The sequence below is a fragment of the Balaenoptera acutorostrata genome, chromosome 19 (genome assembly GCF_949987535.1).
Source record: "Balaenoptera acutorostrata chromosome 19, mBalAcu1.1, whole genome shotgun sequence".
Lineage (NCBI taxonomy): Eukaryota > Metazoa > Chordata > Mammalia > Artiodactyla > Balaenopteridae > Balaenoptera > Balaenoptera acutorostrata.
In genome coordinates, this window is record NC_080082.1 from 53,569,880 (window position 1) to 53,592,023 (window position 22,144).

General features: G+C 54.5%; 2 protein-coding genes across 5 annotated transcripts; both read right to left on the reverse strand.

Moving 5' to 3' along the window:
• Positions 1-1,911: 1,911 nt before the first annotated feature.
• On the reverse strand, positions 1,912-10,467 carry DYRK1B (dual specificity tyrosine phosphorylation regulated kinase 1B). 4 transcript variants are annotated; one of them, XM_057534639.1, is made up of 12 exons: positions 9,538-9,912; positions 8,121-8,284; positions 6,950-7,069; positions 6,672-6,860; positions 6,139-6,286; positions 5,025-5,311; positions 4,116-4,262; positions 3,894-4,034; positions 3,547-3,582; positions 3,267-3,462; positions 2,756-2,862; positions 1,912-2,660 (listed from the first exon to the last, which is right to left on the reverse strand). In XM_057534639.1, the coding sequence occupies exons 1-12, from the start codon at positions 9,611-9,613 to the stop codon at positions 2,289-2,291; spliced, it is 1,983 nt and encodes a 660-aa protein (XP_057390622.1). In that variant the 5' UTR covers positions 9,614-9,912; the 3' UTR covers positions 1,912-2,288. The 4 variants fall into 4 exon arrangements, with proteins under 4 accessions (XP_057390622.1, XP_057390624.1, XP_057390621.1 ...); XM_057534641.1 differs by lacking the exon at positions 9,538-9,912 and adding an exon at positions 10,317-10,467 and having other exon boundaries at positions 3,267-3,582; XM_057534638.1 differs by having other exon boundaries at positions 3,267-3,582.
• Positions 10,468-10,758: 291 nt separating this feature from the next.
• Positions 10,759-20,660, reverse strand: FBL (fibrillarin). The gene is made up of 9 exons (XM_007179972.2): positions 20,533-20,660; positions 15,741-15,920; positions 15,554-15,655; positions 15,370-15,464; positions 14,162-14,332; positions 13,125-13,257; positions 11,913-12,025; positions 10,953-11,098; positions 10,759-10,866 (listed from the first exon to the last, which is right to left on the reverse strand). Exons 1-9 carry the CDS (start codon positions 20,540-20,542, stop codon positions 10,842-10,844), a joined length of 975 nt encoding a protein of 324 aa, XP_007180034.2. The 5' UTR covers positions 20,543-20,660; the 3' UTR covers positions 10,759-10,841.
• Positions 20,661-22,144: the final 1,484 nt, after the last annotated feature.

The window sequence follows — 22,144 nt, forward strand, 5'->3', positions numbered from 1 at the left end:
AATATATATTTCCATGCTCATCACAAATTCCTCACAGGACCCACATGATCTGACTCCTGCTGATGTCTTGACGTTCATCCTGCACCTTGCTAAGTCAATAGTTCACACACAAATCCTGAGCCCTCCACTTCCTAGCCATGTGATCCTGGGCAAGTTACTTAATTTTCTCTACCATTAGTAATCTTATTTGCAAAAGAGAGATCATAGTAGTACCTGCTTCCTACGACCGTTCATTCAAAAAAACAGTTTTATAAGCATTTTTGATATGTCAGGCACTGTCCCACAGTGCTGGAGAGATCCCTTTCGCGCCCGTCTTCGCCTCCCTCTCCCACACAGCCTGTCAACTCAGCCTTCTGGAAGTCTCCCCCACCGACATTCATCCTCCCCTCCCATCCAAGGCCCCTGCCCTGCTCCATCCCCGACATCTCCTGCCTAGGATACCACAGCTGCCTTCCTGGGCTCCCAGACCCTAGTCTTTTTCCCGTCGATCTATTCCCAGCTGGCAGCAAATTGGGCCCCTTCCCTTCTGGAAATCCCTCCGTGGCTCCTCACTGCCCTCAGGACAAAGTCCAAACTCCTTAAAGACCCAACAAAATCTTCCACGATCTAATTCACACAGCATTTTCAATAAGATTTCCACCAACACCAATCACCTGCAGGACATTCACACACCAGGCTATTTCTCATCGTTGCCTTTGCGCAAGCCATTCCACCCCAATACCGCCAGCCCCAAACGTCCCTCCGTCTTCAGGTCTCAGCTCAGACAGCACCTCCTCCCCCGGCAAGGTTTCCCTACCGCTGCCGGGCCTGGGTTCTCTCCGCGTTTCACGCTGCCTCCGTTAGCGAACACATGCAGGCCCGTAATGGGGCCCTTGCCCGTCTCTCCTACTGACTGGGGCTTCCCGCGAGCCGGGCCCAACACAGGGGCTAGTGACGCCCCACGTGGTGGGGCCGCTTCGGGCCTCCGCGCTTACCTCCTGTTCTGTAACTATGAACGCTTAACCTGCGCGCTCTCCCGGCACAGCGCAGTCACCCACCTTCCGCAAGCCTTAGAGAACTCAATACTCCCGCAAAGTCTGGCCAAAGCCACCCAATCACGGCCTTCTCCTCCTCTACAGCCCGCCTTAAGCATCCGGGCTCCGGCTGCTTCTGACTGCCGATTGGCTACCTGAGAACCCGCCCCTAAACACGTGAGCGAAAAGAATTCTGGTCTTTGTAGTTCAGCAACGAAAAAGGGGAGAAGAAATTGCCAAATAGAACTCCATTTCCCAGGAAGCGCCGCGCCCCGGTGGCGGGGGACGATACCCTTTGATCCTGGCGGCTTTTGATTGGCCGGTTAGAGACAGAAGTTTCCAAATTACCATGGAAACAGGCCCACTTACCTGGAACCCCGGGAATTTCTTTTTGCCTGAGAATCTTAAAATGCTTTGCTCCACAATGGTTCCGAAGAGTGAGACAAGACGTGTGGGGGGTAAATTCTGTACCCACTGCCTGCCTGCCATTCCCCAGGTGGCACCAATAAGGCCTGCTACATGCACTCAGCACCTACCGGATGCCTGGCAAAATGAGCCATGCCTGTGCGGACTCTGTGGAAGCCCTGGCTTATTAGCGCAGAACCTGATGTTTCCCAGAGACAGGCCAGAGCTGGGCCTTTACCTTTCAAGGTCTCAGTTTACCCTAGAAAGAGCAAGTGTAGGCTAGCATCCTATCCAGGATTTCTGTCTAGAACTCCACAGCCCCAGACCTCCTGCAGCCCCATGCCTGCACCAATAGCCATAACCTCCCCAGGGACCAGGGACTCATCCCACACGACAAAGCTCTTCCAGCACCCCTTCCCCAAACACCGTTCCCCACCATGCCTCTGAGGGCTGGGTGAGGGGAGCCGAGGGCCTGCAAACGCTCAGCCGGGAATGTGAGAAAGCTCTTTACTGGGGGGTACAGCAAGGAGGAGCAAGGCCATCTCCCCCTACCTGCCCCCACCCCCTCCTAGGGCCCTGGGGTGAGAGGGAATCTCCCCCTCCCCGCACTGGACCACCACTGTCTTTGGTACAATAAATAGAAAACAAGGGGAGAGAAGGGACCAAGGGTCCAGTCCTTAGTGGGGAGGTGAGCCTAAACCCCTCTCCTTGAACCCCTGCCCCAGGCCCCAATCAGTGCAGGCCTCACCCACCCCGGCTGGGTAGCAGCAATTCCAGTCAACGGGAGAGATGAGGATGGGAGCCCAGGGCCCCCAGATTGGGTGGGTGGGGGGGTATGGCTTCAGGAGGGGCCCCAGGGAGGGGGCGGGGTCATGAGCTGGCTGCCGTGCTCTGGGGTATACCACAGAGGCCCAAGTGAGGCCCCAGAGAGGCAGGGTCATCAGGGGGTGGGAGGGGTGGACGACCTCCTGTCATCCGAGTCCGGAGGGCTGAGGCAGCCGGGTGCTGGGGGGCAGGCGCTGGGTGAGGCTGGGAGCAGTCCGGAGGGCCGCCCACCAGGCTCACATCCATCAGCTCCGGGGGTGGTGGCGAGGTTGGTGACAGGGGACGGCCGAGGCATCGGGGTGGAGGGGGTAACTGGGCCCCGGCCCCTGGCAGTGACGAGGCGGAGGCAGGGGCCGGATGTGTCTTGTGCGGCACATCACCCCCTGCCCAGGGGCGCAGTGGCTGGGAGGGCGGGACCTAAAGGAGCAAAGGAACAGTTGGTGATGGAGACCTAGGTCCTGAAGCCCCGGACACTCCACCACCCACTTCCCAAGTCCCCAAGGTCCCATTACCTGGGGGCTGTTCATCTCACAGTCAGCGATGGGGGGCCCAGGGCCCCCACAATATCGGTTGCTATAGCGGTAGGTCCGGTTGTCACTGGAGGAGCCACTGGAGCCTCCTGGAAGTGCCAGGGAAAGAGAGGAGAGGCCTTAAGCGAGGAAAGGTAGGGCTGGGTTTTCAGGTGGCTGAGTCTGGTTCATGGTCCAGGCCCAGGTCTGGGCTTTGGGGCCAGCACCCAGTCGAAGGATCAGACCCAATTTTGAGATCAGGGGTCAGAGTTCAGTTTGGGGGGTCAAAGAGTCAGAACCAGTTTTAGAGATCTGAACCCAAGCTCAGTTTCAGAGACCAAATCAGGGCCAGTCTGAGCTCGCCTACCCCACCCATTCTGGAGTTGAGGATCATGCAGTTTCATAGCTCTAGGTGAAGGCCCAGTGACAAGGCCGCCGCCAGATCAGGCCAAACCAGAGCTGCCCCGACCCCTGTTCTACCCCTGTTCTACCCCATCTGGCACTGAGCACCCACCAGAGCTGGAGATGGAGCTGGCGGTGCTGGAAGAGGGGCAGGTATCGAGGGGCGCGGGCGAGGTGGAGGCACTGCTGCCTGCCGGGCCCGTGTTGGTGGCCTCATCAGCCGTGCGGCGGAAGAAGCCGTGCTGCAGAGCCCCCAGTGGGCTGATGCGGGCGGCGGGCTCATACTCCAGCATGCGCAGCACCAGGTCCTGGAAGCGGAGGTAGTCGGCGGGGCTGTGGCCCGGCTCCCCCGCCCGCCGGCCCCCGGGCCCGCCCGTCTGCACGCCCAGCACCTCCTGCAGCCGCCGTGTCCCGGGGCCCTGGTAATCCTGGCAGGGGGAGGTGGGAGGGGGGGCAAGAGAGTGGCCGTCAGTGGGCAGGAGGGGCAGGAAGACACACACGGGGAAACAGAGGCACAGGAGAGAAAGTGGAAAGAGAGGAGCTAAGAAGAGTTGTGGGGTGGGTAGTAGGAGAGATGGGGTGGGTGGGGGAGGAAGGAAAGGACAGACGGGGCGGAGGGAAGAGGAAGGAAGGGAAAGACACAAGGGCAGGGAAGCAGGGAGAGGGGGAGAACGGAGCCCCAAGTGTGAGAGTGAGCGGCCACCGGGGTAGGAGGAGCGGCATGGGGCAGGGGCCGCACCTTCCTGAGTTCCTTTGTCCTTCGCAGGGTCCAGCCACCCCCAGGCAGCCGCTCAAAGTACTTTCGAGCCTTGGGTGCCTGGTCCAGCATGGGGGCTGGTGGGATGCCCAGCACCTCCACAATCCGGTTCATCTGGTCCACCTGAGAGCAGGCAGGCAGTCAGGATCATCAGGCCGGCCAGGCCTCCACCCCCTCCAGCACACCCCCTCCTCAGGAGCACACCTCGTTGGAGCCACTGAAGAGGGGCTCTCCAGTGTGCATCTCCACCAGGATGCAGCCCAGGGACCACATGTCAATGGCCAAGTCGTAGGGTGTGCCCAGGAGCACCTCGGGAGAACGGTAGAAACGGCTCTGGATGTACTGGTAGATCTGGGGGAGGAGAGAGGGCAATAGTCAGAGGTCCCGCCTCCCCGACTCATACCAGTGACACCCCCACAGCTAGGAGGACTGACTAAGGAGAGGTCTCCTGCCCCCAGAACTGGGGACGGGGCTCTCCAAACCCTGATGTTATCAACACCAGCTTTCCAGGAGTCACTACCACTATCTTATTCATCGGCTTCAGGAGTCTCTGCTGGCCTAATCTGATCCTGATCTCCATTTCTGCTGGCCTGATCCTGAGCCCCTCTTGGTCACCAGAGGCTGGGAGTCTGTAAACCTAGGCCCTTCCCACTCTCCCAAACTGAACACTTTTCCAACCACTACCAGCATCATCTTAAATGCCAGCTCACAGGAAGCTGCAAAGCTGAAGAGCCCCACCCCCTTCCATCCCCAGCTTTAAGAGCACAGGGTAAACAAAACTTTGCAATCTACCACGCCAGGCTCAAAGCCACCCAACTCCCCCTCTCCCCCCCCTACAATCTGGCAGCCTCAAAACTGGCTTGTTCTCCCAGGCTCCACTCCTCCCTTTCCTTCCGGCAGTATACCCTGTGGCCCTCTCCTTCACCCACTGGCCCGACCCTCCGTACCCGCAGACACCCCCATCCCAAGCACTATCCCTCAGGCATCGGCCACTTCAAGCTGCACATTACGATCCCATCCCCTCCTAGCCTCGCCCCTTGGCCCCAGGCCACCAGTTGGCCCCGCCCACAGTCTGGCCACACCCACACCACTGGCCCCGCCCCAGGGCCGCACCCGCTGGCCAAGCTGGCAGGAGCTGCCGAAGTCCACGATTTTGATGGCGCTGCGCTTGGGGTTGCAGAGCAGGATGTTCTCGGGCTTGAGGTCGCAGTGAATGATGCTGAGCTCGGGCGTGGCCAGGAAGAGCAGCGCTGTGCAGAGCTGCTGCGCTAGCTTCCGCGTCAGGTTCAGCGAGACGCCACGGAAATGCGTGTTGCGCAGGAGGTCGTATAGGTTGTAGGAAAGCAGCTCGAACACCAGGCACAGGTGGTTCCGGAACATGAAGTGCCGCTTCAGGTGCACTGCCGGGAAGAGGACGGAAATGGGCCGAGGGAGAAGAAACTGAGGCTCAGAGAGGGCCAGCGGCGGCCTGGGGCCCACCTTCTGGAGCACAGGCCAAACTGTGGCGTGCCCACAGGTACCAGCTGTTAATCAGGATGTTTGTATATGTTTATAACTTGTTTCACACAGGAAGTTAATTTTCTTTTCAAGTCTCTGTCAAACTTCCTGATTAAACCAAAGAGAAAGTTTACATTTGGTGCTGATGGGTTTTTTAACACCATCCTACACTTCCTCATTTAATTTTATAATATTGTTTTAGTCTCAGTTCTGTTTATTTTTGTGACAAGGGATGCTTGCTTTCCATTTACTGTAAGGATGTATATTTTCCTTTTAAAAGAAACACACTCCTTAAATCTACTTGCTTTTTCTAAGAGGAATCAGTACAGGAAAGAGGAAAAAGACTGGCATAGATGTTAAGAGTAAAGGCTCTGGAGTCCACTGCCTGGTCAAATTATAGCTCTACTGAGTACAAACACTGCAACCTTCTGCAAGTGACAGCACCTAAGTGCCTCTGTTTTTTCATCTCCAAGCTGTGGGCAATGATAATGGGGCTGCGGTGCGGGTTAAACAAGTGAATTTATGTAAAGTTCTCACAACAGAGTCTGACCCTTAGTGAGCATGGGATAAACTCTGACCAGCATTCTCATGTGAATAGGTAGACATCCTGAAAGCGGCAGGAGAAATCACTGATGTCAGGGAATTACAGACCAAACCCTGCCCTGAAGACACCAGCCCCTTCCTGCACCGAGGGTGACCCATCCCCAGGCAGCTCTGCCCCAGGCCTCACCTATATAGTACTTCATCTCTGTGTCATGCTGGTTCATCAGCTCCAGCAGCCGCAGCTCAATCTGGGCCTGGTTCAGGAAGGCCTTTTTGTTCTTGATGATCTTGATGGCCACCAGCTCCTGGGTCTGATGATCATAGGCTTTCACCACCTGTGACCACAGGCATGTCACAAAGTGAGGGAATGGGGGTGTGGAGGACAGAGCCAGGTACCGCCACTCTTCTCCCTCCAGTAAGGAGACCCACCAATATCACCGTCAGTAACACTAATAACTCAATTTGAGTGTTCACCAACAGTCAGACACGAGTGTGAACACTGGACATGAGATAACACAACCACCTTATGTGGAGAGTCCTGTTATTTGCACTATTTTACAGAAAAGGAAACTGAGGCACAGGTAACCAAGTGATTGCACTGGGGTGAGTGGCCCAGCACAGAACTTGAAGCCACTGAACCACTGGCTGTGTGGGTCAGTATCAGTGGGTGCCCGCACCTCCTAACCCCTGGATCAGGGTCGGGTGGGGGGCATCCCGCACCTGGCCAAAGGAGCCTTTGCCAATGAGCGAGTCAATCTCATAGCGCTCCAGCCAGCGCTCGCCACTGCGCACGATGTAGTCATGGTTGTCATCGTCATAACCGTGGTTCAGGACCTTTTTCTCCTTCTTGGTGCTCGAGTCCTGAGGTGGCACCTGCTGGGCCCGCCGCTTCTTCTTCGCATAGTATACCTGCCCGGCCGGCCGGGAGATGAGGACTGGTGAGTGACCGATGTCAGGACCCCTCAGCACCCAGCCGGTGTCCCCCACCCCCTGCCCACCTCATTGATGTGCTTGTAGGTCTTGATGAGGTCCACGGAGAGCTTGCGCAGCGGGGCTGAGGTCGCGTCTCGGAAGGCCAGGGGCAGCCTCCGCGGCAGTAGCCGCCCATCAGGCAATACCTGGGGGAGGCGGGGTGACGGGTGAGCACTGAGCACAGGCCTTCACCTCTGACCTCAAGGGGCAGAACTGCATGGGCAGCTGGCTCATCATTTCCACACACATTATTTAGTTGGTCACTGTCTGACGACCCCACTAGAATAGAAACTCCCCAAGGGCAGAAACTTTATCTTGCTCTTGCTTTATCTCCCGTGCCTGGAGCAGGGCCTGGCACATAGTGGGTGTTCGTTAGAAATTTACTGAGTGAATGAAGTGAACTATTTACCCGTGATCTTTCATCACATACCTTTACTCTTTTCTAAACACCTCAGTGGGAGAGATCGGATAGAAAACCTGGGCTCTGACCCTCCCAATCCTTCACCTGAGACCATCCATTTTGGGTATCCCATGTTGAGGAGCTCCCTATCTTGCTTCATCCTCATCCCTTGGGGCCTTCCTAACCCTCAACCCCCACTCTGTGCATCTTTGACCAGTTTTCTCATCCTAAGGATCTTGGATCTGGGTCCAGCACCCTGGACCTCCTACTCCATCCTGCTTCCAGCTCTACAGTTTAGAGCCTTAACAGTCTACCCTTGAAGGTCTTTACCCTGCGCCCCCAGGCCTTGCTGGCTCCAAGACCCTGCAGCTCAACCTTCTTCCCTTTCAACCCCTCCAGATCTTTCACTCTGGACTTTTTTTTTCCCCCTTAATGAACATTTATTGAGTGCTTACTATGTGCCAGACACTGTTCTCAGCATTTCCAATTCCATTTCATTAACTTGTTTAATCCTCACAACAACCCTGTGAGGTAGGTATCATTATAGGCCCCATTTGACAGAACAGGAAACTGAAACACAGAGAACCTGAGTAATATAACTGTGGTGCCAGGATTTGAACCCAGGCTCTCCAAACCCTGACTCCGCCAGCAACTCCTCTATACCTTCCACTCCCGTGGCACCCTTCATGCTCCTGGGAGACTGTCCTGGGCAACCACACCATCTTTTTGGCCCCAAGATCCTTCTATCCCAGCCTCCCCCGACCCCCAGGCAGGTGAGGATCCAGCTGGACGCGTACCTGCGTGTGCTCCTGGGGCCCCGGGAAGCCAGAGAAGGGACCATGGCCCGGTGGGACGGCCATGGTGGGCTCAGAGGGCCGCAGGGGAGTGAGGCCTGGAGCGGGAGCCCGGCCGGGGGGCGCCTTCTCGCATCCTGCACCTCGGCTGCCACCGCCGCTGAGACCTGAGAGCGGGCGGGAGGCGGGGGAACAACATGGAACAAGGGGATGTGTTGGGCAGTACCAAGCGGGAAAGAGAAGGACAACACAGAGAAGGCAGGGCACAGAGTGAGGAAGAAGAGGGTACGACACGGCAGCAGGTGGCAATGAAGAGAGGGGACAGAGAGAAGTGGGGGGGGGCACAGCGGAGTCCCCAACAAATGATTACCAAATAAATGAAGTAGGCAGCACAAAGAGAGGAACATGGAAAAGGGAATGATTGGGAGCCAGGCAGGGATGTGGGCCATGACAGGAAAGGACAGAAAGACACGAATAATTGCGGGAGAGGAAGAGAAGAAGAGAGAAACCACAGACAGTACAGGGAGTAGGGTTCACTCTTCTCTCCGCATTTCTACTCACGGCCCTCCCCAGGGCCCCTCAGAGAAGATCCCACCATCCTGTAGTCTTCCCTGAACGTCATGACCTCTTACCACAGCAAGGTCCCTCCACTTCAAGATCTACCCTTCCCAGTTGGTCCCCCAATCCAGAGAACTCTAAGATCCCCCCAAACCACATGAGAGTCTTCTGGGCCCCCTCCAAAGCACAGCAGGGTCCTCAGGGACCTCCTGATCACACCAAGGTTATCTGAGGACCCCTTCATAACAGGGTCCTAACCCTATGGCATTCTCACCCACCAGGGTACACCCTTCCCAGGGGACCCTCCCCATATGGTGCTAAGACCTCTTCCCTATCATTTCCTCCCACTGGGGACCACCCCTCCGTAATTTCCCAAACCATATTCCAGTTCCCCCATGCCACATCAGGGCCCTTCCCCACATTACTCCAAGCCCCCGCCCACCCCCAATCAAGGCCCACTCCTTCTGATGGAAGCAAGGGGGAGGCGTTCCTTCCCACGGTTTAGAGTGGATGGTCCTTGTCTCCCCTACCCTGGCTCCTACCCCCACCCTCCCTAATCGTTATTCCTGTCAGGGCCCTCTCTCCACTCACTCCTCTACACCAGGGTCAATCCACAACTGTGCCCATTCCTAAAAGGCCCCCATACGTAAATCCCCCAAATATCCCAGAGTTCTCCCCTTCCAGAGCATCTATCACACCAAAATCCTCTCCCCACGGGCCTTCTCCCATGTCAATCCTCTTCCTCTATGCCAAGCCGGGCCACTCCACGACCCCTCCTCTCTCTTGGAGCTCCCCCACAAAACAATCTCTTCCTCGGGGCCCTCCCACACCAGGACCCTCTCTCCCAGCCCCCACCCCCTACCCGGGTCGGGGCTGGCGCGCCCACGGGGGGCTGGGGCGCGGTGGGGCCCCCAGTGGGGTGGGCGAGCGGCCAGCATGGCGGCGGTGTCTGTGGTGAGAAGACGGCCGCCTGTCCCGGCCCGGCCGGCCCGGCAAGCCCCGCGGCGGGGAGGACGAGCGGGACAGGCGGCTCGGTGGGTGACAACAGCAGCCGCCGCCCCGCCAAGGGCGGGGAGAGGAGGGGACGAGGGTCAGCCCGGGGCACGCGGGGGAAGGGGAAAGCAGGTGGACGGGGGAGGGGCGGGTTAACCCTCGCCCCGCCAGCACCGCCCCGCGCAGCCACCCGCCCCAGGGGACCCCAGCGTCCCGCCCCCCAGCCCTGGAGGCCCGCCGGGGCCAGCAGAGCCCCGGCGGGCGGGGCCGGACAGAGCTTGGCAGTCCACACCTACGATGGCAACAACCTTGCCATTGGCTGCTGCTGCCAAGAGCTCAACCAATTACAGTCCAGGACAGCTGTTGCTAGGCGACGAGGATGCGGCCGGCGGAGCCGAGCCCAAACAAAGAGCGGGAGCGAGGCCCGGCTACCCCCTCCCAGCCTCCCTTCCAAGACTGCTACCTCGGGGCTCGGCCCCTTCCAGGAATCCGACTAAGAATAGCCAGGCAAGGCCTGCACCTGCCCACCGCCCCCCTCCTCTTCTCCCTCGGCCTCATGCTAAATCTCGCGGCGACGCGGGCAGGGCGGGTCCCGTACTACCCCCCTCCCGAGAGCGCGTGCTGCCCCGCCCGTAGCCGCGTCGTTACCTGAGGGCGCGGGCAAGGGAACTCAAACTGCTCGGGAAGCCCGAGCTCAGTCCTGCCCACTGGCTGAAGATATCCGGCAGACGCAGCGAGCCAGGGCCCCGATTACCCAGTAATGCAACCAGCAAAATGGCGACCACAACAAACCGGCCCCCCCACCCCGCCCCGGACTCCGCCTCTCGCCCGCCCAATCTGTTTCCCCCTCACGTGACCCAGGGCAACACTCCGCGCCTGCGCTCAGAAGAGCTTACCGGGATCTACACGCAGGGAGCAACCAACCCCGCCCAAGCGCCGAAATCCACGTTACGGCTGCGCAGGAGGCAGCTACGATAAGAGCATGCGCTGTATGACCGGATGAGAACGCCCGCCCCCACCAACACGCAAGTTGACCGAGGGCGCATGCGCCCTGTTGATAGAGGTCGCCAAGCAATCAGGGGCAAAGGGAGAGACTGATTAGTCTTTTAATAGAAAAACACACGTGTAACAGTAGCAACACAGTCTCTCTCGCGATCCAGATGGCGCTGGGCTTCAGTTTTTCACCTTGGGGGGTGGCCTGTGAGAGGAAAGAGATGAGGGGACTCAGAGCTCATCACCACTGTGGAACACTCCTAACAAGTACTGACCGGACCCCCTGCTCACCTGTACACACCCACGACCACAGCGTGGTCTCTTTCGTATGGCTCTAGCGTCAACTGCTCCTGGGGCTTCATGTTCTCCTGCTGCATCTTTTTCACTTCAGAGGCAAACACGGCCTCTGCAGAGGCCGTGGAGTCAATGCAGTTGGCCTGCAGAAGAGAGGATTTGAAGTCTGCAGCAAGGCTTTGGGCTGTTTTCCCTTTTTTGTGCTTCTTTAAACCAGTAGAATTTGTTTTCATTGGAGACTAGGCTTTGGGAATGTAGGGAAAGACTTCGTTAGATAAGTTTTCAATTTGGTTTGGATTGGAACAGGAAGCCTTCAACAGAGCCCTATTTATCTAAAAGCCAGTGTTTTAAATCTTACACTCCGGGTTTTGTTTTTTTTCTACTTCCTCTTCTTTAACAATAGCAGTAACTGCAGCTGAGAATACTAAAACAAATGCAGCAAAGGCTGCAAAAAACAATGGTGAATCTGGTTGAAGACAATGGAGAGGCCTCTGTACTTCAAAATGAAACATTTTTTAAAATACACCTAGCATTTATCTGGTATTTACTTTACACCAGGTTCTGTTCTCAACACTCCATACATATTGAGACATTTAGTCCTTACATCAACATTAAAAGAGATAGGACTAACATTGCTATTTTACAAGTGAAGAAACAGGCATATAGGTTAGGTAACTTGCTCAAAGACACACAGCAAGATGCAATTCAAACTCAAGATACTCAGACTCAGCGATCATGCACTTAATCGCTACAGTCTATGGCCTCTTTAAATTCTAAGCTTTTTACTTTTGTAGACATTTTTCATTATGTGCTACTTGATTGGGTGGCTTATAGGGAGCTGGGCATAGACTGACTGGATTAGGGGGATGGAGGCCCCCTTGTTTTGACTGGCTGCTTGGCAGTTACAGATAGAGAAGATACTGCCACCCCATCTTAAGACTCCTCTAAGCCCCGCACCTTAATGGAAATCACAAAGTGTCCTCCATTACGCAGGAAAGTATGGGCATTCAGGGCTACAATCCGCGTCTGGTCTGGCTGGGCCACGTCAGCAAAGATCACATCCACCATTGCTAGGGAGAAACAAGTAGTGGTTAAAAGCTGGATCCAACGGATCTTCCCAGCTCCTCCCATGGGGCCTGCGCCCCAACACCAGCAGGTTCCTGGCAGAGTCTTCCCTGCCTCCAGTCTCACTTCCCCCCCGTTGATCCCCCTCCCTCCACAGTGCCCCCAAGATGGGTCCAAAACCCACAGTCACACCACTCATTCATTCATTCCTCTTGTAAACCGTGTTGCCACCTACTCTGTGGCCAGCCCTGGGCCGGGCGTGGGGGACAGAGAGACGAGTCAGACCCGGACCCTGCCCTCGAGACGCTCCCGGGTCTGGGGGGGGAGACAGACACGTCATCAAAAAGACAAGTAAAGGTGAGCACTTACAGGCAAGAGCGTCTGCAGGATTGTCAAATGAAAACAAGTTGCAGGACAAAGGGTAAGGTATGAATGCACAGGGGAAAAAAATCACGGAAAGAAAAACCAGGGGGAATGCAAAGTAGTATTTTTAAGGCAGTGATTAAAAAAATAAATAAAATAAAATAAAAAACTTCAAAAAATGAAAAGATGGTGCAATGAAAACTGACTTTTTTAAAATCAGGAAAAGCAGACATCAAATTGTTCATATTGGTTACCTCTGGGGGTGGTTTATAATGCACTCCATTTTTATACTTTGCTTCTGAATTTGTTTTTAAAACAAAGTTATTTACATTCACAATGGGCCCCTCTGGGCCAGGCCGTACTCCGTTTGTGCTTTCTGGGTTATGATCTCCCCAGACGGTGCTGATGAGGACCTCCGAAGGAGGCTTTTATGCGTAAGTCAGGGGTAGTATAAAAGGTACCACGTTTTGCAGGGAGGCAGGAAGTACTGGGGTGGGGGAGATTAGGGGGAGGGGCAGGAGATTGGAGGAAAGGAGGTTGGCCCTCCAGACATCCCAGACCCTGAAGCAGGACTGCCACCTCCACCACCTCACCTGGCTCCCCCGACCCTTTTCATTTCTGCAGACTCAAGAGGCCTGTTCATCCACTCCAATTCCATCCAAATCAGGGCTCTGGAGGCCTCTTCCAGGAAACCTGGAGAGGCCTGTCCTACCCCACCCGAGCCAACCCCAGACCCCTCACCGATGAGCATGCGGTATTTGTGCGGGTGCCGAGCATCTTCAATGACAGGAATAATGTTGGTCCGCTTCTTGGCCAAGTTAATGAGGTCACGGCCAGAACGGTGGGAGAACTCAACTGCATAGACCAGACCGTCCTAAAATAAATCAAAATCAAACAAAAACAACAATGATACTAGTTCTCATGTATGGAGTGCCTACTTTGGCCCATATACTGCGTGCATCTCTTCAAATCCCCAAATCAAAACCCTACCATTTAATGACTTGTTATCATTTTAGATGAATAAACTGAGGTCCAAGGGTTATTCAATCCTGCTTTGCCTGATCTGAGAGCCCAGGCCCCCCAATTCAGGCTTAAAATGGGGAAGCTAGGGCACAGAGATGACATCATAACAGCTAAGAATATTTGCAATGGGCCAGGCACTGCTCTTGACACTTTACAGGATTTAACTCATTCATCTTCACAATGACCCTATTTTCCAGACGGGTAAACTGAGGCTCAGAGGGGGACAGTAACTTGCTAAAAGCCACTTCACTGTTAAGAGCCCACACCAGAGCCTGGGGTTTTTAACCACTAAATTACACAGCCTACAGTCTTGTAGCTGAGTGAGGGGTCATGAAGTGAGACGCATGGGTGCCCTCTCAACAGGGAGCCTGTCCAGCCACACAGAAACACAGGCCCAGAAACTGACATCTTCTGTTCTTTCAAGAGAAACCAGAAGACCAGATTTGGGGGGTATCAATTTTTAAAGAGGGCAACCAAATCAAACGTACTCTCAGCTCTGGGCCCCTCTATCACTGGTCACCCCGATACCCACGCCCCTTCCCTCCAGGCCGAGAACTCAGGAGTGAGGCTGAATGAGGCTTTGGAGACGATGTGGTTCAAGCCGCTCCTTTCACTCACAGGCACTGTGACCAGGAAGGGCCTGGCTCCAAGCCACACGGTGCAGAGAAGCGGCCAGGGCCTCTGACTTCCAGGCTGGCAGAGGAGGTGGCCTTTCCCTCCCTCCCACCCCTTCCTGCCCCCATCTGTCTACTCACCGGGCCTACGATATCAGAGACGTGGGAGACGGTGGTGCCCGAGGCAGCCCCGAGGTAGAGCACCTTGGCCCCTGGCTTGATGTGGATCTGGTCCACGCCGCCCAGGATTGCTGCCGCCAGCTTGGAACGGAAGGGGTTCCAGGCGCGGTACTCAATTTTGTCATCTCCCTCCTGGGCCGGGAGAGATGGGGACAGAAGTCAGTGCCAGGCTCTTCTGCAAGACCCCTCTGCTCTTAACTCCTGGGCCCTCAAAAGGGACTGGGTGCCCAATCACCGTACAAGAAACGAACGTGGGTGCACATCTGTGGCCCCGGCAGAGGAAGGGCCTGCCCTCTCCTGGAGGCTCCTGACTCAGGCGCAAGGGACCACAAACAAACAAGATCATCCCAGGTAACAGCAAGGCAAGACCTATGCATTCATTCTATAAACACTGACCGAGCCGGCACACACTGTGTGCCGGCCCCTATGCTTAGGAACTGGGGAAGCACAGTGAAGGGGACAAAGGCCTCGCCCTCAAGGAGTGAGGGTACGCTGAGCTGACTAACACACATGGCGTAATAGCTAGTGACGGGGCTAAGGAGAAAAGAGCAAGCCAGGAAGGAAGATCTGAAGTATGGGGAGCAGGGCGAGGGCAGGTGACAATGAGGAAGGGTGGCCAGGGAAAAGCCAAGGAGGAGACATCTGAAGCAGACCTGAAGCTGAGGGGCCACTCAAGTTATCTGGGGAAGTGCGTTCCAGGCAGCAGGAAAGCCAGCAGAAAGGCGGTGAGGGCAGCTTTTGATAGACAGGGTGGTGCAAGGGGGCCTTGTGAGAGAGACAAGGCGACACCTGACCAGAGATGCTGGTGATGAAAAGGAACCAGCCACACACAGGGCTGGGAGGAAAGTGTTCCAGGCAGAGGGAACAGCAAGGTTGTCGGTGTGGCTGGAAGACACTAGGTTAGGGGGACAGTGGGAGGAGACAGTGGGGAGGGGGAGCTAGAATGTGCAGGGCCTTCCAGGCCACACTGAGGACTTGGGACTTTAACCTGAAGCCAGCGGGACATCACGGAAGGTATCTGAGGAGGGGGGGTGCATGATCTGACTTATGGATTAAGATGATCCCCTGGCTGTCACGTGGAGGACGGACGGTGGGAACAGGGAGACCAGGCAGCCGGTTACCCGGTCAGCTTGGGGCTCTGGTGGCTTAGCCAGGTGCCCAGGTCTCACCGAAATCGAGACTCTCTTCTCTCCGTAAACCGATTCTCCAGGGACCAGATTCTTGGTGACCAGTGCATCCTCCTTTCCTCGACAAATGAAGACACCTGGGTGAGGGGATCAGAGCAGGGGTGAACACCCCAGCGGGCCACACCCCACCCCTAACCCCAGGGGGCTCCCTGCCTTCCTCACTCACCCTCATGCCGATGAGGCTCTACCATCACATTCTTCCCCGACTGGTTTCCTCTTCTTCCTCCCCGACCACGACCCCGGCTGCCACCAGACTGGAACCCGCCACCTACAAGGCAGAGACGCAGTGAGAGGGAGACCCCACGATGCTTCCCTCCCCGCTCCCCAAGCCCAGGGAAGGCCCCCTCCATCACCTCTTCCACCTCCTCCTCCTCCTCCTCCTCCTCGTCCACGGCCCCTAAAGCCTCCGCCTCGACCTCGGCCCCCGCCAAAGCCTCCACGGCCTCCGCCAAAGCCTCCACGGCCTCCGCCGCGACCGCCACGGTCACCAAAGCCACCTCGGCCACTGAAGCCGCCCCCACGGGGGCTGAAACCTGTGGTGGAAACAGAAACAGGAACCATCAACGGGGCCATGGAGCTTGAGAAGTTACTCCTACGCCGAGGAACTCCACTCGGGAGAGAGAGTGGAGAAACGTGCGTACGTGGGCGCCAGGAGAGGTGCCCACACGTGTCCACAGCAGCAGAACAACGGACTAACCTGAGGGTCCATCAGCAGAATGGACAAATGAACGAGGGACTATTCACAACCAACAACGAAAAGGATCAACAGCTCCACACAACAGAGACATAAATCTCAGAATCATGGTAAGTGAAAAAGCAAGCCCTAGAAAACCACATCTAACACAATATCCTTTTAATAAAGCCCAGCAACAACTGAGAGGTGCTATGCTGCATGGATATATGTGGTAATCCATGCCCCACCCGCCCCCAAAAAGAGGCAAGAGAATGATAAATGCGAAACTTACGATATTAGGCTTTGGGAGGGAGAAGTTATCGGGTTAGGATAGGGGAGGAAAACATAGATAGAGGTAGATTTACTGTCAATTTTCTGCTTTGCTCGGTTGGATAGTAAATGCACAGGATCTGTTCTATTATCAATACTAATTAGTCTGAAGAAGAGTGTGCACCGTGTGTGTACATGCACTGTGGCAGTAGGGTCCCCCAGGCCCTGGAAACTTCTTCATGCCCTCCCACTCCTGCCCTTGTGGGTGGCAGAAAAGCGCCAACCCCCAAACAGAGGGGAGGCATTCGACATCACATCTTTCCTGCTAACTGATCCCCCTGCTTCCAAGCATGCACAAGTCTCTCCCAACTCGGGGGGGAAAAACAAGCAAAAACCAAAACTGTCCTTTATGGATGGGCGACTGATCATAAGCAGTTTAGGGCTTGTCAACAAGATGGAAAGTTTAAGGGAAAAAAAAAAAAACATTTAGAGAGACTTTATTTTCATCACTTCAGGAGAGAGCAAACATTGTTCACTTCACTGAGCACAAAACAGTGTCTGAAGCAGACAGAACTCTCCTGGTGCTAACAGATTCAGTATTTGACTCTTCTGTGATGGCTTCAAAAGCTCTGCAGTACTTTCAGAAAACTGCATTATCAAACAATCGTTCGTGTGAAAATTAGTGATGGTTTAAAATGATCTCACTTGATGTAAACTCTTCAATAACGAACTTGCTAAAGTTTTTGCAAAGGTGCATTATATTCCCACCCTATGCAGGCTTCATTCGTTTTAATGGTGTTAGAGATGAAAATGTAGAACTTTGAATAGCTAGTCCTAATTTAGTTGTTAAAAATGAACGGTTTTCAAACTCCTACACCAAGAGTTGTTGACCTCTGGTCTCCTGCTCCCTCTGCAGTCTACTGCCCACACAGCAGCTGGTGACTGACTTTTTCAAAACAGCAAATCAGCTCTCATCATTCCCCTGCCCAAATCCCTTCAAGGGTTGTCCATCACATTCTAAATGAAATCAAAATTCCTTTCTCTGGCTTCCAAAGCTAGAAATCGGTGGGTCTCATCCTTGCCCAGCGCTGTTGCTTAGATTCTCAGGTAAATTGTCTGGGGTGGAGGCCCGGGCATGGGGCTTTTTAAAAGTTCCCCAGGTGACTCTAAAGTGCAGCCCAAACAGAATCACCACCATTGGGCTTGGCTTTTGCTGACTTTTCTGACCTTACTCAGATCTCTATGTTGGGTCCCATGCTCTTTCTCCCCAAGAACAAACTCGCTTTCCAGCTTCTAAACCTTGAGCATCTCCTGTTCCCACTGCCTGGGTCCAGAGGACATTGCTTGACTCACCCACTCCACTGCACTCAGGTCTCTGACCGAATGTTCCTTCCTCAGAAGGGCCTTCTCTGGCTACCTGACCTTTACTCTGCTTTCTTTTTCTTCCTATCAGTTATCATACATGGCATTTTAAAGATTATTACTGCCTGCCTCCCCCACTAGAATCAAGCTCCAAATGGGCAGGGATGTTTGTTTTGGTCATCACTGCATCCTGCACAACACCTGGCACAAAGTATGGGCTCAACAGATAGTAAGTGGGCTGGTAACTCTTAAACCCCTGGGTTCTGTCTCGTGAAGAAAACACCCTCTCTGTTCATTCAGGAAGCAGGAGATCAGATGGTGACCAGAGCCCCAGTCCCTCCCTCAAGCAGCTCATGCATTGATTACAGGGAGACGGCCATGCCATTCACGACCCTAGAGAGCAGGGAAGGTTTGTGGGTATCTTGAAAAGTTCACCTGTAAGAAGGAGATATGGAAATAACACAGTGTCCACCTCGCAGAGTTGTAAAGATTAAATAACAATACACACAGAGCACTTAATATGCTACCTCGCACACAGTTTGAATATATTACTCAAACTCAGGAGAATGAATCCCTCCTCCTTCCTACTTGGGGGAGAAACCACTAGGCCTAAGAGACCCTCAACACAGGCCTGAAAGAACAGAGACCCAGAAAGTGTGGGCAAGGCATGGGGCACAGTGGGCACGATACTCAAAACATATCTTAATCCATTTCAGGTCCTGCGGCTCTTAGAAAAATGTACTGAAAGTACCCACTCCTCAGAAAAACACACAGTTCACATACCTTTTTCTATAAGTTTTGGCTGGAGGGTCCACAGACCCCCTCCCCCAACCCAGTGTAAAACTGCTCTCCTGCCACAGCCTTCCCCATCTCAAAACTGGCAACTCTACCCCTCCAGTTACACACGCCAAAACCCTGCATTGTCCTCGACCCCTCTCTCTCACACCCACATACAAGCTGTTGGCTCTGTCTTCAAAACAGATTCCCTGACAATTTGTCAGCCAGGTCCACTGCTACCACCCTGGTCCAAGCCACATCATCTCCTAGTAGATGACAGCAACAAACTTCCCACTGATGTGTCTACTTTCACTCTTGTTCCCCTAAAGTCTTCTGCACACAGAAGCAAGAAGGATCCTTTTAAAGGTCTCAGTCAAGTCTGACTGACATCAGGTCCCCGCTCAAAATCTCCCAAAGGCTTCCTCTCTCAACCAGACTAAAATCCTCGCTAAAGAGCGGACTCCTGACAACTTCTACAACTTCTTATCCTAACACAGTGAGGGAAGGGTTGGGAAGGCGTACCCTCCATTCCTGGGACAATCCAATCCAGGCAATCAGGATGCCCGCAGGCTTGCCAGGGTCTCAGTGGGAGACACACTGCCTGGCACTTCCTATTCCACCAGTAGATCCGTAAACATTGAAGAGAAAGGGAACTTGGGAGGGGGCATGGACCCACAAATTCTGCCCCCCGCCCCAGATGACCCCATCTCTCCACAGGCTGAAGTGGGGGGAAGGAAGGAAAAAAGAAAACCTGTACTAGGAAACAGACCCTTTCAGTCATGGCAGAAGATTTCCCCAACTCCAGGGGAGCAAGTTGAGGGGAGGGGAGAGGGGCTCGGCCTGATTCAGGAAGATCTGAGACACCAGGGAGAAGGACCCTAATTTTGCTCCCCTTGAGAAGAAAGATAAAGATAACAATTAGAGAAAATACTATTATACATCAAGCACTGTGCTATATGAGACATAACTGCAAAATGTAACATTGTGTAAGTTTAAAGTGTACAACCTGTTGATCTGATACACATATATTGCAAAATGATTACCACCATGTGCTATTTTTTTCTTAGCATGCTCTCACTAAATTAGAACTGGGTGCCATTTTATTGATGAGATAACTGAGGCTCAGAGAGGTAAAGCCACTCGCCCAAGATCACACAGTAAGTTAAGCATAGTTAGGACTGAAACTTTGAACTGAGGCCCTTCTGCTGTCAAAGCCAGGACTCTTTATCATTCCACTAGGAGGGAGGTGTGGAGGGTTCATCAAAATCTCGAGTAAAATTGGAATGAATAAAACCACTCACGCCCTGTGATTACCTCCCTCGCCCACCCCACGATGATCCTATACTGGGCGTGTGAATTTTCACCTCACCTCTCACCGCGAGTTGAGAATCACTAGGCCCAGGAGCTCCACTCCATTCTCAGGGACCCGCCCCCCTCCGGAGAGTAGAGAGCGGGAAAGTGGGCCAGGGAGGGCAAGCCGGGAATACTCATCTATGCCGGCCCTCTCTGAGAAGCTAGGTTTGGAGCCAAGGGTACTGTAGTTGCGGCAGCGACAGGGGAGCATATGGGGTCTTAGAAGACCCAGCCCTAGCACCCAAGACCGGGGGCTCTCCGCCTCCCAATCAGGACAAATCCCCAAATCCCACGCCCAGAGATCCAAGACCCCAGATGCCTGGATCTAGATTCTGGTTCAGTACCCTCGACTGCCGCCTGCGGCCCAATATCCCAGACCCCTAATGACTGCCTCAATGAAACGAATCCCAGTTCAGGACACCCCCAATTCTACGCCCAAGACTCTCTACTAACGACCGTGACCTCTGAGAAGTCAATCACAAACCTCTAGACCAGGAACCCGAACCCCAGGCTCAGGTTCGATCACAGGGCGGAACCAAGCCCTCCCATCCCCACAAGAGACCGGAACAAGACCCCTTCCCCACAAGAGACTGGATCCGGGGCTCAGAATCCTTGCCCCCAGGCCAGGACCCCGCCCCTCCGTTCCGGCCTGGCACCCCGATCCCCGCCGGATCCCAGTCCTGAGCTCCGACCCCAACCCCGGCCTCCACCTGGCTTCATAGCGAGCGTGGAGCTGCACGGCTCGGTAATCTGCGGCTTCCCGGGATCCAAGCGTCTCGGGCTTTCGCACGTGGAAAGGAGCGCACGCGCGCGGCGACGTACACTGCGTGATGCAACCACGCAGCCCCGCCCCTCGGAGCCTCAGCCCCGCCCGGAGCCTGGTGCGCGCTCTGTGGGCGGAGATTTGAGCCTCTCAGGGCACCGCCCCCTCGACCATCCTTGGAGCTGCCTAGACCTGTGCAGCGTTCGCTACCCTAAATACGCTTCCCTCTTCCCTTTTACTGGTGCGATCACCCCAGTAATCAGGGCTTATCCCCAAACTTTCGCACGGGCTGTGCCCTCTGCTTCTCTTCTCTATTCCTAGTTAGCTCCCTAAGATTCCCTCTACAATCAAAAGCCTTCCCTGATCCATTTCCATCCCCAAGAACAAGGGCCGACTCTGGACTCCCATTCATACATTGGAAAAGCATTTGTTGTGCGCCTGAATGTACCAGGCACTGTTCTAGGCACTGGGAATACGGTAGGGAACAAGACACACAAATCCTGGAGCTCATCTTCCAGTGGGGGAAACAGACACCAGACAAGTTATTAAAAGCACGCTGAATGATGGACGGCAATAAGTGCTTTGGAGAAAATAACAAGCAGGGAAGGGGGATAGGGACTGGTGCTGGGACGGGGGGGTGTGGGGTGTGTGTGTGTGTGAAACTGCTTACGAGGTGGTCACGGAACGCATCCAGTGACTTTTCTTAAAAAATAATTAATTAATTTTTGGCTGCGTTGGGTCTTGGTTGCTGTGTGCAGGCTTTCTCTAGTTGCGGTGAGCAGGGGCTATTCACTGTGGTGGCTTCGAAGCACGGGCTCTAGGCGCGCGGGCTTCAGGAGTTGTGGCACATGGGCTCTAGAGCACAGGCTCAGTAGTTGTGGCACACGGGCTTAGTTGCTCCACAGCATGTGGGATCTTCCCGGACCAGGGCTTGAACTCGTGTCTCCTGCATCGGCAGGCAGATTCTCAACCACTGTGCCACCAGGGAAGCCCCATCTGGTAAGGAGTGCGGCATGCTCCTATCTGGAGGAAGAAAGTTCCAGGCAGCTACGATTTTAGGTGCAAAGGCCCTGAGGCAGGAAAAGTAAGGAGGGTTGCAGAAACACTGAGGAATGTGGTCGAGACAGAGTGAGGAGGGGAGAATGGGAGGAGATGAGGGCAGGGAGGTTAACAAGGCAAAGTATGTGGGGCCTTGGGGTGAGAACTTTGACTTTTACTCTGAATGAGATGGAGGGTCCTGAACAGAGAAGGGATATGATCTGACTTGGGTCACTCTGGCTGCATGTGGGAAACAGAGTGAGGGAGCGGGGTGGGAGCAAGAAGACCAAGGAGGGGCCTGCTGCAGTGGATCAGGTAGGAGACAGGATGGACCAGATCAGGATGCAGGCAGAGGAAGGAGGGAGGAGGGAGAAGATTCTGTGTAAATATTGAGAATTTTTTGGTAATTTTATAATTTTCATATTCATCCTCATATTCATTCCACAAAGCAAAACAAGTGCTACTATGAGAAGTTACTAACAACCTCCAGGAGAATCCACTGGTCTGTTCTGTTCATTGTT

What these genes read in the sequence shown, in the direction of transcription:
- DYRK1B (XM_057534638.1), bottom strand. Translation starts at nt 9,613, where the DNA reads ATGCTGGCCGCTCGCCCACCCCACTGGGGGCCCCACCGCGCCCCAGCC. An exon ending in GGACAAAGGAACTCAGGAAG is followed by an intron (nt 3,583 to 3,893) that starts GTGCGGCCCCTG and finishes TCCCCCTGCCAG; the next exon opens with GATTACCAGGGCCCCGGGAC. An exon ending in GTGAGATGAACAGCCCCCAG is followed by an intron (nt 2,661 to 2,755) that starts GTAATGGGACCT and finishes TTGCTCCTTTAG; the next exon opens with GTCCCGCCCTCCCAGCCACT.
- FBL (XM_007179972.2), bottom strand. An exon ending in CAAATACCGCATGCTCATCG is followed by an intron (nt 12,026 to 13,124) that starts GTGAGGGGTCTG and finishes GTTTCTCCCTAG; the next exon opens with CAATGGTGGATGTGATCTTT. An exon ending in ACTTTGTGATTTCCATTAAG is followed by an intron (nt 11,099 to 11,912) that starts GTGCGGGGCTTA and finishes TCTCTTCTGCAG; the next exon opens with GCCAACTGCATTGACTCCAC.